Here is a 16896-nt window from a genome sequence, read left to right as displayed (position 1 = left end):
ACAGTAGTAGTTAACCCAATCGCGCTCGATTATCTTCTCTTCGCACTTTACGTTCTCAATGATACCGAAAGAATTGAGCGAGCCATCACCGTCACCGTTGCCGCCGAAGCCGCTACTGCCACCGCCGGCACCGCCGCTTCCGCCATTGCCACTTCCACCACCGAGGCCGGGCGTGCCGTCCTTAATGTCTAAGTCCTGCAGCTCCTTCAGGCAGAGCCACTCGCCGTCGACCGACACGCGGAAATTGCACAGATAAATCGTGTCCTGAGCACTGGACTCGTTGCAACCGCCGGTACCATTACCTCCTAGGTTTCCGGCCGCCAAGCTGCCCCCGTTGTTGGACGCCGACGAATTGCTGCCGGAGCTCCCGCCGAGGATCGGCTTCGGCAGGGTGATGGTACCGCTGTCGGCCAGTTTGCTAATGCCTGGCGAGCCGGTGAGGCCGCCGCCGGTCTGGTGGTGGTTGTTCGGTTGCGCTATGCCTAGCGCCCGCACTTTCGTCTGTAAAGCAAAAATTTGGGAATTATTTAACATGATTTTTATTTTGATAATAGTGGCTATTCCTTACACAATGTTTAACTGTTTTAAACTTCTTAGCCAAAAAAAATGTGCATTCTATTTCCAAAATAGAATTTCCACACATCATTCAAAAACTCATCGAATATCATATTACGTTGACCCCATGAAAACACAGACTCTCACATAAGGAGTTTAGTTAATTCGAAGGGAGAGATGTCACATGATATGGACTCCCTCTCGTAAGTGATGCGAGATCTGCGACCTTTATTGAAATCAACATCCTCTATTAAAATTAAGTAACACCCAATAACAATGTACAGCACCGACGGTCGCTTCGGTATGCCTGAAGCAACTAAGGGTCGTGTGAAGTTATTATATGTACCATCAGCAAAGTTGAACCAGACTATTTTTCACTATGCGGCTGGTGGCTCCAGAGACGAACATCGGAAGCCCGCCAGTTACAACTGTCGAACCTGTGCTAGTCTACACACCGACGACAAGAAGTGAGTTGCCTGCGGTCACTGTAAGCTTTGGGAGCACGTCGACTGTACTCTGGAACCACCCACACCGTCGGAAGAGTGATCGCTGCGGTCGACATCGGGCAATCAAATCTGTACCAGCCAATTAAGTACCCAACCCACGTTGGCGTCGAAATTCTCTAAGTAGAAGCACAAATAACACGACCTCGAACACTCGTGCATTTCGGTAGCAAACCCGAGTGCAATGTGACGAGGAGGAGCAAGTTGTGAAGGAGCAGGAGCTGGAAGCTCAAAAAGCGCTGAACAAGAAAAAAATATCAATTTCTTGATTTTGCTTTGGCTGACCAAGCCATGTGGGAAATTACACTGTTGAAAATGCTTTGACATCCATGTGCACAACAGAACATGTGCTCAAATGAACAAATTGAGATTTGAAATTATGAAAAGAAATCCACGTACTCCGGTGAGACTCGAACTCACGACTCCCAATTCGCTAGACGGGCGCTTCTATTCCTTTAAGCTACGGAGTCACTCGACTATCTCCGTCGCCAGCAGGCCTAGAACTGAACTCGATTCCACAATCGCACATGGTTATCTTCTTTTCACAATCCAAACCCCCTTCGGATGGGATTAGATGAACATCTAACACATTGTCTGTTGTGCACATGTATGTCAAAGCGGGAGAGGAAGTTATTTTTAATTGTCGAGAGCTTCGGGCACTGCCTTCCAATCACTTATTGGTATGGCAATTAGTGTGCAGTCGGACTCTCGACGGGTCGGTCCTCGGCCGATCGAATACGGTAAGGGTGACCGTAGCACCTTACAAATGTCAATTTCTTGATTTTGCTTTGGCTGACCAAGCCATGTGGGAAATTACACTGTTGAAAATGCTTTGACATCCATGTGCACAACAGAACATGTGCTCAAATGAACAAATTGAGATTTGAAATTATGAAAAGAAATCCACGTACTCCGGTGAGACTCGAACTCACGACTCCCAATTCGCTAGACGGGCGCTTCTATTCCTTCAAGCTACGGAGTCACTCGACTATCTCCGTCGCCAGCAGGCCTAGAACTGAACTCGATTCCACAATCGCACATGGTTATCTTCTTTTCACAATCCAAACCCCCTTCGGATGGGATTAGATGAACATCTAACACATTGTCTGTTGTGCACATGTATGTCAAAGCGGGAGAGGAAGTTATTTTTAATTGTCGAGAGCTTCGGGCACTGCCTTCCAATCACTTATTGGTATGGCAATTAGTGTGCAGTCGGACTCTCGACGGGTCGGTCCTCGGCCGACCGAATACGGTAAGGGTGACCGTAGCACCTTACAAATGTCAATTTCTTGATTTTGCTTTGGCTGACCAAGCCATGTGGGAAATTACACTGTTGAAAATGCTTTGACATCCATGTGCACAACAGAACATGTGCTCAAATGAACAAATTGAGATTTGAAATTATGAAAAGAAATCCACGTACTCCGGTGAGACTCGAACTCACGACTCCCAATTCGCTAGACGGGCGCTTCTATTCCTTTAAGCCACGGAGTCACTCGACTATCTCCGTCGCCAGCAGGCCTAGAACTGAACTCGATTCCACAATCGCACATGGTTATCTTCTTTTCACAATCCAAACCCCCTTCGGATGGGATTAGATGAACATCTAACACATTGTCTGTTGTGCACATGTATGTCAAAGCGGGAGAGGAAGTTATTTTTAATTGTCGAGAGCTTCGGGCACTGCCTTCCAATCACTTATTGGTATGGCAATTAGTGTGCAGTCGGACTCTCGACGGGTCGGTCCTCGGCCGACCGAATACGGTAAGGGTGACCGTAGCACCTTACAAATGTCAATTTTTTGATTTTGCTTTGGCTGACCAAGCCATGTGGGAAATTATACTGTTGAAAATGCTTTGACATCCATGTGCCATGTGTTCTGTTGTGCACATGGATGTCAAAGCATTTTCAACAGTGTAATTTCCCACATGGCTTGGTCAGCCAAAGCAAAATCAAGAAATTGACATTTGTAAGGTGCTACGGTCACCCTTACCGTATTCGGTCGGCCGAGGACCGACCCGTCGAGAGTCCGACTGCACACTAATTGCCATACCAATAAGTGATTGGAAGGCAGTGCCCGAAGCTCTCGACAATTAAAAATAACTTCCTCTCCCGCTTTGACATACATGTGCACAACAGACAATGTGTTAGATGTTCATCTAATCCCATCCGAAGGGGGTTTGGATTGTGAAAAGAAGATAACCATGTGCGATTGTGGAATCGAGTTCAGTTCTAGGCCTGCTGGCGACGGAGATAGTCGAGTGACTCCGTAGCTTGAAGGAATAGAAGCGCCCGTCTAGCGAATTGGGAGTCGTGAGTTCGAGTCTCACCGGAGTACGTGGATTTCTTTTCATAATTTCAAATCTCAATTTGTTCATTTGAGCACATGTTCTGTTGTGCACATGGATGTCAAAGCATTTTCAACAAGAAAAAAATAGCTTAAGTGCAGCAACGAAAACCAGTGCTGAAAATGTCATTTCGGAATATCTAGATTCAATCACCTACAGCTCTTTTCAGAAGCTGAAGTTGAAAATATGAATTATAATAAAACTTGTGCGGCCTGACCAGTTCTACAAGAAAGTCACGGAAAAACGCTCTGTCTCCAATATTTAAGGTAAATGCCGACGACTGCCTTAAAAAAATGCCAATTGATATTCATCAACAATATAACACATTAAAATGAGAGCATGTGACTTTGCGTGTTTGATTTGGTTCAGAATTGAAGGTACTAGGAACAACTTTGTACAAGACCAAATAATGACAAAACTTAATTTAGACGCGGTTTCAGTTAACGAAAGCAGGATGAGGACATCTTCCCCCGTTTACTCTTGGTTGTTTCATGAAGCACGTGTTTGCCGTTCGAAACTTGCACACTACACATCATAGGCGGCTATGTTGCTCTTAATTTCCATTGCTCACGCACGTGGATGGGTATCGAGACAATGAAGAATTTTGTGACGACCGAGATCACATCTGCCGCTTCATGGCTGTCGTGTGAAGGAGATTTGTTAATGCGAAGAGGGAGAAATTATATGGTAGGGATTCACTTTCGTAAGTGATGCGAGTCCTGTGACCTCTTTTAAAAAAAAACAAAACACTCTCTGACATAATCAATGTACAGTATCGACCGTCGCCTCGGTACGACTGAGGCAACCAGATGTTGTGCCTATGCCTCATCACTGATGAGTCATCAGTTTGATGCACTAAAACCGAAAAAAATAACCCTATAAGAGGTAGTTAACCTCTAACATTTTCGATAAATGGAGCTATTTCAAGTGCCGTTAGTATTTCTTTGGGAGGCTTAGCAGAACTAAGTTTTACTTGGTCATATTACATTAAGGTCACCCTAAAGAGCAGAATGCAAACGAATTGGAGCCATCACAGAAGTGGATTCCATACGAAATGAGCCAAAACGTAAACGTCCATTTTTCTGAGTTTACCTATTTGGAAAGAGATTCACTGTTCTGCACCCGCACTGGGCAATCACGTCAAGTGTGATGACAGTAGTCAAGATAAAGTGTCGAAGGATAAAATCTAGTGAATGATAGACTGACAATGCCACACTGGGCCAGAAACAGAGATTAGCAAGACAAAACCTCTAGCACATTGGGGTTACGTGCTATGAAGTTGGTGTCTTCGGCAAAGTTGTTGGTTTTTATCTGCGCCTCAAATTGCGCTTGGAATTTAGTTCGTGAAACCGCCGCATAGGTGGCGCTGCGGTGCTAACTTTTTTATTTCACATTCTAGAGCTTTGGCGTCTTCGGCAAAGTTGTAGAACAGGCAAAAATATGAATAGTTGTCGAAGATACCAAAACGGTAGCTCTTAAAATAACAAAGTTACCTTGAATTTTATAAACGAACAACTTAAATTTTCGGTTTTATGTCATTATCTTGTTTTTCAGCCTACATGTTTCCATGGCAACAGAAAACAAAAATCGCAGTAGTCGAACAGGTTCGTACATTTGAAATTGTATTTCACTCTTGCAACAATCATGCGTTTTGAGGAATAATTTTACATTTGTATTACTAGTAGAAGTTCCTGTATTAGTGTATATGAATGTTATATCGCTAGCTGTCGATGTGAACTTTCCTGATTTTACCCGAATGAAACGCATTTTTCGTAGGTGAATTCACTTCTAGTATCTTTTATACTTTTGTTTCATGCATTTTAAAATCAAATCAGAAACAATATCAACAGCAAAACTAAAGAACTTATCAGATAAAAGTTAACATATAATATCCATTCACGGCCTTTGTGGGTTGTGAAGATAGCGGACAAAAGGTATATTAATTCACTTATATATTTATTATACTAAGTATGATTGAAAGCAGCATTAGCATGCGGAATATTGCGGGATTTTTCTAGAAAATAAAACTGTCGATGAAGTAGGTGGAATCTTAAACTGCCTATGATCGCATATCAGTCCCATATATGCTGGGTTTCCTATTCATATGCGATCATGGACAGTATATGAAAATTAAAATCAATCGCCCCGATGGTGAAATGTTTTAAAAGATGCTCGTACACTCATTACGCTTGATATAATAATTAGGGTGTAAGTGTCATAAGTAATCTCACGCTCCCAAATTCATCCTATTTGTAAACAAGCGATTACGGCACCGTTCGATTCCGCAACAAACAGCGCTTCAATCCCGTGTTCTTCGTAGGATGAAAAGGGTACGAATACTCTATTAGTGAAATAAAAAAAATCTACCTCTAGCCATTCTGGTATTTTGTAATCGCACTAAAACTGTGAAATGAATAATTCGAAAACTTTTATCTGACAAATCTTTCAGATTTTCTGTTGCAGTTGATATTGTTTCAGATTTGACGTGAAAACGGATTAATCAAAGGTAAAGTTGGGACTCAAAAGACGCTGTCATCCATTTTACGCCAACCACAATATATATCATACAAGATATATCTCAGCTAACTTATATCCGATCCAGTTTATTTTTTGAATTCTTTTGGGCTCAAATTAGGCTCCTCTTTAGACTTGTCTAATACTGAAAATAAACTTATTTGGATGCACGACAATCAGGAATTTGCGGAGGGCGTGAAGTGAGTGGAAGCGTCTTGTTGCGGCCCGAATATTTAAAAAGATTCAAGAAGCGAATTTACTAACCTACATGCGTTTCATTCAGGCAAAATCAGGAAGGTGCAGATTACGCTATATCACTCATATACACTAAAACAGGAATTTCTACTAGTAATACCTAGACAAATGTATGTATTATTCCTCAAAACGCATGATTGTTGCAAGAGTGAAATACAATTTCAAATGTACGATCTTGTTCGACTACTGCGATTGTTGTTTTCTGTTGCCATGGAAACATGTAGGCTGAAAAACAAGATAATGACATAAAACCGAAAATTTAAGTCGTTCGTTTATAAAATTCAATGTAACTTTGTTATTTTAAGAGCTACCGTTTTGGTATCTTCGACAACTATTCATATTTTTGCCTGTTCTACAACTTTGCCGAAGACGCCAAAGCTCTAGGATGTGAAATAAAAAAGTTAGTATCGCACCGCCACCTATGCGGCGGTTTTACGAACTAAATTCCAAGCGCAATTTGAGGCGCAGATAAAACCCAACAACTTTGCCGAAGACACCAACTTGATAGGACGTAACCCCAATGTGCTAGAGGTTTTGTCTTGCTAATCTCTGTTCCTGGCCCAGTGTGCAATGTTTGCTCCTTTTGCTGGTGGCTCCAGAGAGGAACATCGGGAGCCCGTCGGATACAATTGTAAGTCCTTGTGCTAAGCTAAATTCCGACAAGATGTGGGTTTCTTACGAACGCTGTAGGCTCTGGGAGCACTTCGTAAGTGCACGAGTGAAGGAATCCGTGAAGTTCCACCATTATCTGTGCAGAGTGCAAACTTCCTGAATCCACGAAAGAATCCAGGGGACAGCGTGCCAACCCTAGGGATTGAGGTTGACAGTCTTATTAGTCGCTGTGGTTTAAGGCTTAAGGAGAACCGAAGGTAGCTGCCAGAGTTAATCTTCATAAGCTACACACCTTACCCTATCAGCACAGTCCGTGTTCACGGCCTCCCAGAACTTATCAGGTGATGGGAAAATAATTTTCAAACTTCTCTGGTAGTCCTGAAGAACGGCCAGTCTTTTTTGTAGGCTTGAGCAATCGCCAGTGGCTTGTGGGTACAGCGATGTTGAAAGTCTCATGCCACTACATTTACAATGTTGCCTGGACAGAAGCACTCTATGAGAGGCTGCTCATACTAACGCTCATCGAGAAGATACGTCAAACCCGTGTGGATTCAGTAGTTTCGTATTCAGACTAATGGCTCAATATCGTTTGAACCACCTGAAGGTGGCGAAGCAGTATTCACACCTATCCAACCCGGCATTGATGCAGAAGTTAGTGGAAAAGTTCCACGGCTGGCTGGAAGGGGATTGGTCAATTTATCAAAGCAGACATCCGTAAGTGATTTTATTAGCGTTTGGAGAATTCATAACATGACTACTGGATGTAGTAGTAATTCACAATGCCCCATAGTAAAAGGACTACTTAACGCCGCAAATGCACTAATGAGCCTTAGACATTTTAAAATTTCTGTATATTCAGCAGAGTTGTTCAGGGCATCAAGAACTATTCGATAACTAGCTGTCCCCGGCAAACTTTGTCTTGCCTACTGCGTTTTTTGACATTTCAAGTCCCTGGCCAAGCGCCCAAGTCCCCGTTCAAAAGGTATGAAAACCCGATTTTCATAAACTCCCAATTTTCCCATGTTTTAGGCCTCATAAACCTTCCTTGGGTGAAAACTAACTGAACAAAACTTAGACGACCCAAATCGGACCACCCGTTCGCAAGTTATGCGCGGTCCCACGTATGCCACTGCATTTTTATATAGAGTAAGGTGGGGCAAAAGTTCGACCCTAGTTGAAAATTCAACCTATTTCAAAAAATCGAAAAAGATAAAAATAAATAAATACCGTGTGGTGATTCTACCATCCATCAGCTAAAATTTTGCTGAACAAAGTTTCGTCAAATGTCTTTTCAATTTTGAGTTACAACACTTTTTGTATGTGCGTGTTTTATTCGAACTCTTGCCCCACCACTGGGGCAAAAGTTCGAATTTAGTGTTTGTGGAATTTCGCTAACCGTAGCACACTATTTTGACACTTTGGTAATAGAAATACATGAAACCACTTAATATTTGATGTTGGAACTGGAATACACTTTAAAATTCCATCTGGATTTTACCCAAATCAGGGTTAAATTTACTACACTAAAAATTAGTAGTTTTCTGCCAAATTCAGATAAAACAACATTTTTTTTCAACTTTAATCGAATTTTCTCACTAATTCCATCACTCTTAGAGATAATATGTACATTTTGTTGAATTTAAGGTTTACACCTAAAGTTGCCACATGACTCGAACTTTTGCCCCACAATTCGAACTTTTACCCCACTATGTCTGAAATATGATTTACAAATCTTTTTTGCAAAAAGTTATACATGCTAAAGCATCTTCAAAATATACCTAGTTACGCCCCAAAATAAAATATCGAATTCGATTTCATTACAATTCCTTCCCATGCGTTGGAAGGACCATCGCATGTTACAATTTTTTGATCAAAAACCAACATTTTGTCATAACTTTTCGAAATATTGATCAATTTTCATAATTTTCGAAGTGAAAGACTCTTTTTCAAAAAGGGTTCGAACAACCTTGACACCCGAAAGAAATAATTTGAATTGAGCTCAAAAACTTCAAAAGAAACTCTTGCCCCACTCGAACTTTTGCCCCACTTTACTCTATATAGATGAACTGGTTTAAGCAGTTTTTTTTTTTCATGGTAATTGATTCTGAATGTATTGGCTTGGTGGCGCTAATGAATCTATGCCATTTCAAAATTCTAGTATTTTGCGAATAATACTACATATAAGAAAGGTTGACTTCAGCAAAAGCTCAGTCAGTTCAGGCTGTTAAGGTCAAACTAATTTATTCTATTGACCGATTTATCCGCAATGTGGCGCTAGTGAATAGTACAAATAAGTTTCGGTATCTAGAGAACCAAACTACTCAGAAGAAAATTGGTCTTCTGCCAAATTTAATTTGGACCATACCATGGTTTATCATCACCAATTACGAACTGCTGTAGATTTGAAAGGCTAATCTCCAGGATGGTTTGGACGATCTTGAATAATACTTATTAGTCTTCATGTAAGTCTAGTAACGTAGTTGGTTATGCGACGTTACCCTGTGTAGCTTAGGACTTCAAAATGGTGAGTCGAGAAGGAGAGCGTCCAACATAGCTCTCTGGTGATCACAAGTTCCTATCTCATGCTTCCACAGGTCAAGCGATGACAAAGACCGACAGCTAAGAGTTGTGCGTGCTTAGCTGGTAGTGTAGCCTGGGCACTGTTGTCCTTCTGACTTCAGCTAGATTGAGGAGGTACGTCCGAAGCGTCTGTTCACCAAGGAGGTGCGGCTCAAACAGCCTCTATTCTGGCATCCAGTGCGCTGAGTATGAAATGCTGTATCGCGTCATCTATACCTGAGGAAGCAGCCCCTTGAACGTGATTTAGGCAGCGCGGCCCCGGTATGGTAACCTCACAGACAAACAGACGTAACACTCTGATAATTCCCATCGTACACCGATTTAACAATCTTTTTCAAAATTTGATAGTTGGCCAACTGCCCAAGCATGGCGCTCGCATCGTTTTTGTTCGAGTTTGACGTTTGCTCACTACCGCCACCTAGGGTAACGGTTGAATTTTGGACCCCTAGAGGACATTGGTTTGAATTTAATTCAAAATCAAACAGATTCAGAGGGTATTCACACATAATGATGATGTTAGTATGTTCGTAAAAGCCTCCACTGTCCGTTAAAAATACCCACAAGGTCATTTCTGGCTGAAAACTTGATGAAAATGACTGATTTTTGAAGCATCAGTTTTCACTGTTTTGGACACCCCAATATATTTTGGACCCTCTTCAGTATATATTTTGGACACCCGGTGTTTAAACTCGTTTGAAACTGTTTTGGAAGAATTTGCCGCTTGAATATGTTGGATCACATCCTGATTACTTGATTGACAAAGGCTGATTAGACGAACTTTGCGAAATTAATGCGCTAGAATGATAAACGTTTTTGTTTACATCTGCAAGTTTCCTCAGCACCGCAATCTCTTTTTGTAAACATGATGCGACACTCGTACGGATGACGAGATTGGCAAAAATAATTTCAAGGCAAATAAGGATATTTCCAGTGAGGAAATGATTGCTGCCCGTGCAGAGTGATCTTATTTAGCGAATGATTCTAAAAATTTCCGTCATCTCATCATTAAACCTGTGTAAGTTGTGATAAAAGGACAAAGGGGGTCCAAAATATATGGGAGTCCAAATTATATTGGTTACCCTAGTTGGTGGTCGGCCAAACACAGTCCTTTTAGCATTGGGCGAATATGTTTCCGTGACTATGATTTGACTCGAAAAATGTTCAAAGTCTTACGTCTGTTTGTCTGTGGTAACCTGCTGAAAATCTTCAAACACCAAGTGAACCAAATGCAATGAAATTTTGACTTATATGATACGCTACGAATAACTTTTGGCATAACCTAAATGAACGAGTAAAGATTCGTTCAACCTGTAATTGGAACGGAAACCTTTCATTCCGTTACCAACGATAATGTTCTGCGACTTGTGACATTCGTTGCTGCTAGAGGAATGGCAATCAGCAGTACCTACTTCGCACGTAAGAATATCCGAAAATATACCTGGTGACACCCGAGTCGTGAAACTTGCTCCCAGATAGACCACGTGCTGGTCCACGGGCGACATTTTTCGGACGTCATAGATGTGAGGTCCTACGGAGGCCCAAATATTGACTCGGTTCATTATCTTGTTGCCGCAAAAATCCAGGTACGAATATCCAGCGTCACGAGTTCAAGAAATAACAGAACGATGTGTTTCAATATCCAACGCTTATCAGCCGAAGGGGTTGCTGCACAGTACCATCAGAAGCTGGACGAGAGGATAGGAGAGACCAGCGGATCTGGAGATGCCAATTACAGAGGGATTACCCTTTTAAATTCGGCATATAAAATACTGTCGCGTGCCCTGTTCAACAGACTAAGATTTCTTGAGGAGGCCTTCGTCGGCAAATGCCAGGCTGGTTTTCGTGAGGGCCGATCAACGCCGGATCAAATGTGTTTAACCTGTGGATGATCCTAGATAAATTTCGGGAATGTAACTTGCAGACTCACCATCTGTTCATTGAATTTAGAGCAGCGTACGATTCAGTGAAAAGAAACGGGCTTTTGGCAGATAATGTCAGATCATGGTTTTCCGGCGAAACTAATTAGTTGGATACGCGCAACGCTGGATGGATCAAAATCAAGTATTCGGATCGCAGAAGAAGTATCTAACTCGTTTGTGACCTTGGATGGATTGAAGCATGCGGGATGATTCTCTTTCAAATTTGCTGTTCAACATTGTACTCGAAGGAGTGATTAGGAGGTCTAGCGTGCAAAGGAGTGGCACAATCATTACACGGTCGCACATGCTCCTCGGCTTTGCGGACGACATTGATCTCATCGACATGGATCGTAGGACAGTGCTTATGCTCTCCTGAGAAAGACACAGCGAGGATAGGCTTACGATTGACTCTACCAAGACGAAGTACATGATAGCGGGTAGAGACAAAGGCAGGCCTAGTGGTGTTAGTGCTGAGGTAGTGATTGATGGGGATGTGTTTGAAGTTGTTGAAGAATTTGTTTATTTTGGAACACTTGTGACATGTGACAATGACGTTTCCCTTGAAGTGAAAAGGCGTATTGCAGTTGCAAATAAGGCCTTTTACGGATTGCTTAAGTCCCGTAACTTGCAAACGCTAACGAAATTCGCTTTATATAAGACGCTGATTCTTTCAGTTGCACTCTACGGTCACGAAGGGTGGACGTTAAAGAAGGTAGACCGAAGAACTTTTGGAGTTTTCGAGCGCAAAGTGCTGCGGACAATTCTCACTGGGAAACAAGAAAATCAAGTGTGGCGCAGACGCATGAATTACGAGTTGTACCAGGTGTATAAAGATTCGAATATTGCGACGAATAGTACGACAGACTGCAGTGGACTGAACACGTAGTGCGAATGTCGGGATCAGGTAGAGGTCGGCGACTCCGTGGTCGGCCGTGAACGCGCTGGCTGCCCTATACGTTCGGAGAAACATGAGGAACATCGCCCAAGATCGACGAAGATGTTGCTCTACTATACGCTCGGCGTTAGAGTAAAGTTACTTTGTAGCCAACAAGGTGTCAAGGTAGGTACTCAGTGTAGCAGAGATGGCTACTGTTACAAATGAAGATTGAGGTTCGAAATCCAAGTTAGTTTGGATGACCTGGATAAGCTTGATAATGTCAGTAAGTGCCTTCCGAGTTTTCAAGAGATTCACGGAGTACACCAGATTATGCAATGTTGTAAGTTATCGCTAAAATGAACAAAATTACCCCTGTAGATTTGATTTGTTCAGCATCCCAAGATATGAAAAACTGTTACATATTCACAGAAAAGGTAATTCAAATACGTTTGAATGTAAACCATATTCAAAATCAGCACCTAATGCTGCTGGTGTATCAATAATTTTGTCTTTTCAAACTTCTTCGTGTTCAGGATGTTCTGGGATTGTCATGCGTATCAAATGTAAAAAGTCGTGTCGTTTTCCACGCTTACAAGTAGTCGTTTTCGGGGTAGATGTGCTTAATCTTAACCGTCTAATGACCAACCCCGCCTTTAGACGGGGTATAGTTTGAGCATTTTTGTAATTTTTGTTACGTGGAAAATCAAAATTTTTATTTGTTTGGCTGATATTCAGGACTGTTTTGGATATCTCAAAATGGTTTTGGGTGTATTTTAAGAGCCAGTTCGCGAGAGCCGCAACCCCTTCTTGTATCGATGATTTTTCCGTTAGGGAGAAGTGGGGTAAAATAGCCCTCAAAGATTTCATGTCCAAAAATAGGTAAAATCACTAAATTCGCAATAACTTCCGCAAAAGTTAACGTATTCAGCTGAAATTTTGCATGGACACTCTACTCCTATGGCACTTCCATTTAAACCAAGCGTTGGATATTCTTTGATATTTAATTTGAAAAAAATAGGTTATTTTCATAATTTTTTTGACGATTTTCAGGGCGCCTGTTTTCGTACCAACAGAACTAGGATGAAAAACTGAGTACTACAGGGGGTGGCCAAAATGTTTGGGATAGGCAACTTTTTTATCTCTCACAAAAAAGTTCAACATGCTATAACTTTTCATAGAGCGCTTCAAAAAATCTCAAATTTTGACTGTATGCCAACCTATTATATGTGCATCATTGGTACAAATTTGGGCTCGATTAATGATTATTTCGCAAAGTTAGAACCGTTCGGGTAAAGCACCTTTTTTTAGACAACTCATTTTTGAGCTGTCATATCTCGGAAACCAGTGAACTGAATTGAATGAAATTTTGAACGTACACTAACAATATGTAAATGCTTCACAAACTATTAAAACATTGGTACTTTTCAAACGTTGAAAAAAGTTATCATGGATTGACACTTTTTGGATTTTTCTCGAAAAAATATAATTTTTTGACATCAATGTCAATAAATTTTAGTGATGATATTCAAAGATTTTCCACTTCTGTTCTCAAATTATCTCTAATCAGATATATTAGAGCCTATTTAGATTGAAGGAAGAACACTTTTAATAATTTTTGTGTGGTATTGTAAATTTTACTTATTTTCCTCTATACGGGTAAAAATTTCAACCCGGTATAAATTAATTTGCCGTGAGAAAATATTGCATTTTATAACGTCGTATTAAGTATCAATATATTGTTGATAAACGTTAAAAAATTCATTCAATTCGGTTCACTGGTTTCCGAGATATGACAGTTCAAAAAATAGTTGTCTAAAAAATAGTGCTTTACACGAACGGTTCTAACTTCGCGAAAAATTAATCAATCGAGCGCAAATTTGTACCAACGATGCACATATAATAGGTTGACAAACAGTCCCAAATTTGAGATTTTTTGATGCTCTCTATGAAAAGTTACAGCTTGTTGAATTTTTTTGTGGGATAAAAAAAGTTGCCTATCCCAAACATTTTGGCCATCCCCTGTACGTTTTGAAGGATTACCCAAGAGCTTTCATTTGATATGTGACCCAAATGCGCCAACTTAAAAACTTTCGAAATTTTTTTTTTCTCGGGGTATGCATTTTACCCCATTTTTTTGGCTGTCTAAAGAAGTGTTGTCGCAAATTATGACAACGTTATTTAACTTTCAAGGGTTTTTCTTCAATATTAATTCAACAGAAAAATGATGACTAAGAAATGGAATTATTGGATTTTTTTCATTTGGAGAGTGTAGGGTAAAACGGACTAACTCAACCTCCTTTCAAAATAACGTTGCTACGATGTTCTCTGATCGGACTCGAACTTTCAGAGTTCTTTTTTATTCTACTCAAGAATAGATGCTTTATCACATATTATTATTTTTTCTTGAGAGGATAGCGGGGTAAAACAATTCTCAGAAAAAAATGTTGAAAATAATCAAAATTTCAAAACCTACACATGCTTTGGTAAAACTTGGCGAAATTTCCTGAAATTAGAAGAAATTTCTTAATTTTTATTGCTTATTCAAATGAGCAAGTCTGACAACATTTTGACGTCGAGAAATGTCACAGATTAGCACGTGATGTGTGATTCACTGGATTCTTTCTCGATTTTTCTTTTGACATGCTTCTCCGGTTCAATTTTCTTTCTTTTTTTCTCGTGAAAGTTTCAGCAGTGCACATTGGTCCACGAAAAAGATTTACGAGGAATGATGCATTTAGCGCCTTCAAATGATTTTTTGGGCAAATATGGTCTTCTACAAAGTTGTTCCTAAAAACAAGGCCCTCTTTTCAATGTACATAAAAATTAGGGTGGTCCATATTTTCAAAGAAATTGGGAACCAAACATTTTTATTTGCTAGAATAACTGTATACATTCTTCGAGAAAGTTGTAGATCTATCAATTTTGAGCAAGTTTCCTGAAGACACTTTTTATGTAGCTTTGAAATTGACCGATCTAGAGAAGTTTTTCTGAATAAGCTTAGGGTGGTTCAAGAAAAATCGGTTTTCTGGCGTTAACTGTTTCAGTTTCGCTTTTTCATCAAAGTCGCCCAAGAAACACTTGTAGAGCATTTGAAGACGCGTCATTTCATGCACTTAAGTGGTCTTTATCTCTTTTGGTTCAATAGTTACAGGTGTTTTTCCTAAAAAATCATATTTTTTTTTCAAAAAGTGATATGACCGATTGGTGTGTAAAAATACTTGAAAAGTGCCTATTTTTTCTAGAAAATCATCAATATATTTTGAACGGAATGACGAAGCAACATTCCCAGCGCACGAAAATGTGCGTTATTTTTGAGTTCTAAAAATGGTTCTTAGATAACTTTGATGTGAAATTTGAAATAAAAAAGTTAAAGATAAAAGTGACGCTGGAACAAATCGTTTTATTGCTTTATCTTTTTTGTTTAAAATTTCTCGTCTAAGTCACGTAAGAACCACTTTTACAGCTTCCAAAAACGCGCATTTTCGTTCGCTGAGAATGTTGCTACGTCATTCCGTTCAAAAGTTATTGATGATTATCTAGAAAAAATAGGCACTTTTCAAGTATTATTCACTTGAGTTACAAAAAAAAACCCTCCTTTTTTATATATTTTATAACAACGTTTCTTCTTTTGAATGCGGGCAAAAGATAATTTTTATGATTGCCCCAACCCGTCATAACACTTTTTCAAAAAACTATTCTCTACAAGTGTTTCTTATTGCGTGACTTTGATGAAAAATCGAAACGCCAGAAAACCGATTTTTCTTGAACCACCCTAAGCTTATTCAGAAAAATATCTCTAGATCGATCAATTTTAAAGCTACATAAAAAGTGTCTCCAAGAAACTTGCTCAAAAGTGATAGATCTACAACTTTCCTGAAGAATGTATACAGTTATTCTAGCAAATAAAAAAGGTTGGCTCCCAATTTCTTTGAAAATATGGACCACCCTAATGTTTATGTACATTGAAAAGAGGGCCTGATTTTTGGGAACAACTTTGTAGATTACCATATTTGTCCAAAAATTCATTTGAAGGCGCTAAATGCATCTTTCCTCGTAAATCTTTTCCGTGGACCATTGTGCATTGCTGAAACTTTCACGAGAAAAAAGAATGAAAATTGAACCGAAGATGCATGTCAAAAGAAAAATCGAGAAAGAATCCGGTGAACCACACACCACGTGCTAATCTGTGACATTTCTCGATGTCAAAATATTGCCAGACTTGCTCATTCGAATAAGCAATAAAAATTAAGAAATTTCTTCTACTTTCATGAAATTTCGCCAAATTTTACCAAAGCATTTGTAGGTTTTGAAATTTTGATTATTTTTACCATTTTTTTCTGAGAATTGTTTTACCCCGTTATCCTCTCAAGAAAAAATAATAATATGTGATAAAGCATCTATTCTTGAATTGAATAAAGAACTCTGAAAATTCAAGTCCGTTCAGAGAACATCGTAGCAACGTTATTTAGAAAGGAGGTTGAGTTAGTCCGTTTTACCCTACTTTCCCCAAATAAAAAAATCCAATAATTGCATTTCAAAATCATCATTTTTCTGTAGAATTAATATTGAAGAAACACCCTTGAAAGTTAAATATCGTTGTCATAATTTGCGACAACACTTCTTTAGACAGCCAAAAAAATGGGGTAAAATGCATACCCCGAGAAAAAAAAATTTTCGAAAGTTTTTAAGTTGGCGCATTTGGGTCACATATCAAATGAAAGCTCTTGGGTAAT

The 16896-nt window shown here is 39.9% G+C and overlaps 1 protein-coding gene across 1 annotated transcript in view; it reads right to left on the bottom strand.

Annotated features, from left to right (window-relative positions):
• LOC109432128 (RUN and FYVE domain-containing protein 2) overlaps positions 1-7243 on the bottom strand; it is a 31353-nt gene extending 24110 nt beyond the window's left edge. Inside the window, exons 1-2 of the mRNA XM_062857789.1 lie at positions 7085-7243; positions 3-501 (exon numbers count right to left, since the gene is read on the bottom strand). Coding sequence (XP_062713773.1) covers positions 3-501; positions 7085-7243 — 658 coding nt within the window. The remainder of the gene's footprint in view (positions 1-2; positions 502-7084) is intronic.
• Between the last annotated feature and the right edge of the window lie 9653 nt (positions 7244-16896).

Source organism: Aedes albopictus, chromosome 1, assembly GCF_035046485.1.
Source record: "Aedes albopictus strain Foshan chromosome 1, AalbF5, whole genome shotgun sequence".
Lineage (NCBI taxonomy): Eukaryota > Metazoa > Arthropoda > Insecta > Diptera > Culicidae > Aedes > Aedes albopictus.
Note: the sequence above shows the minus strand (reverse complement) of the source record. Positions and strands in the feature narration are given on the sequence as shown.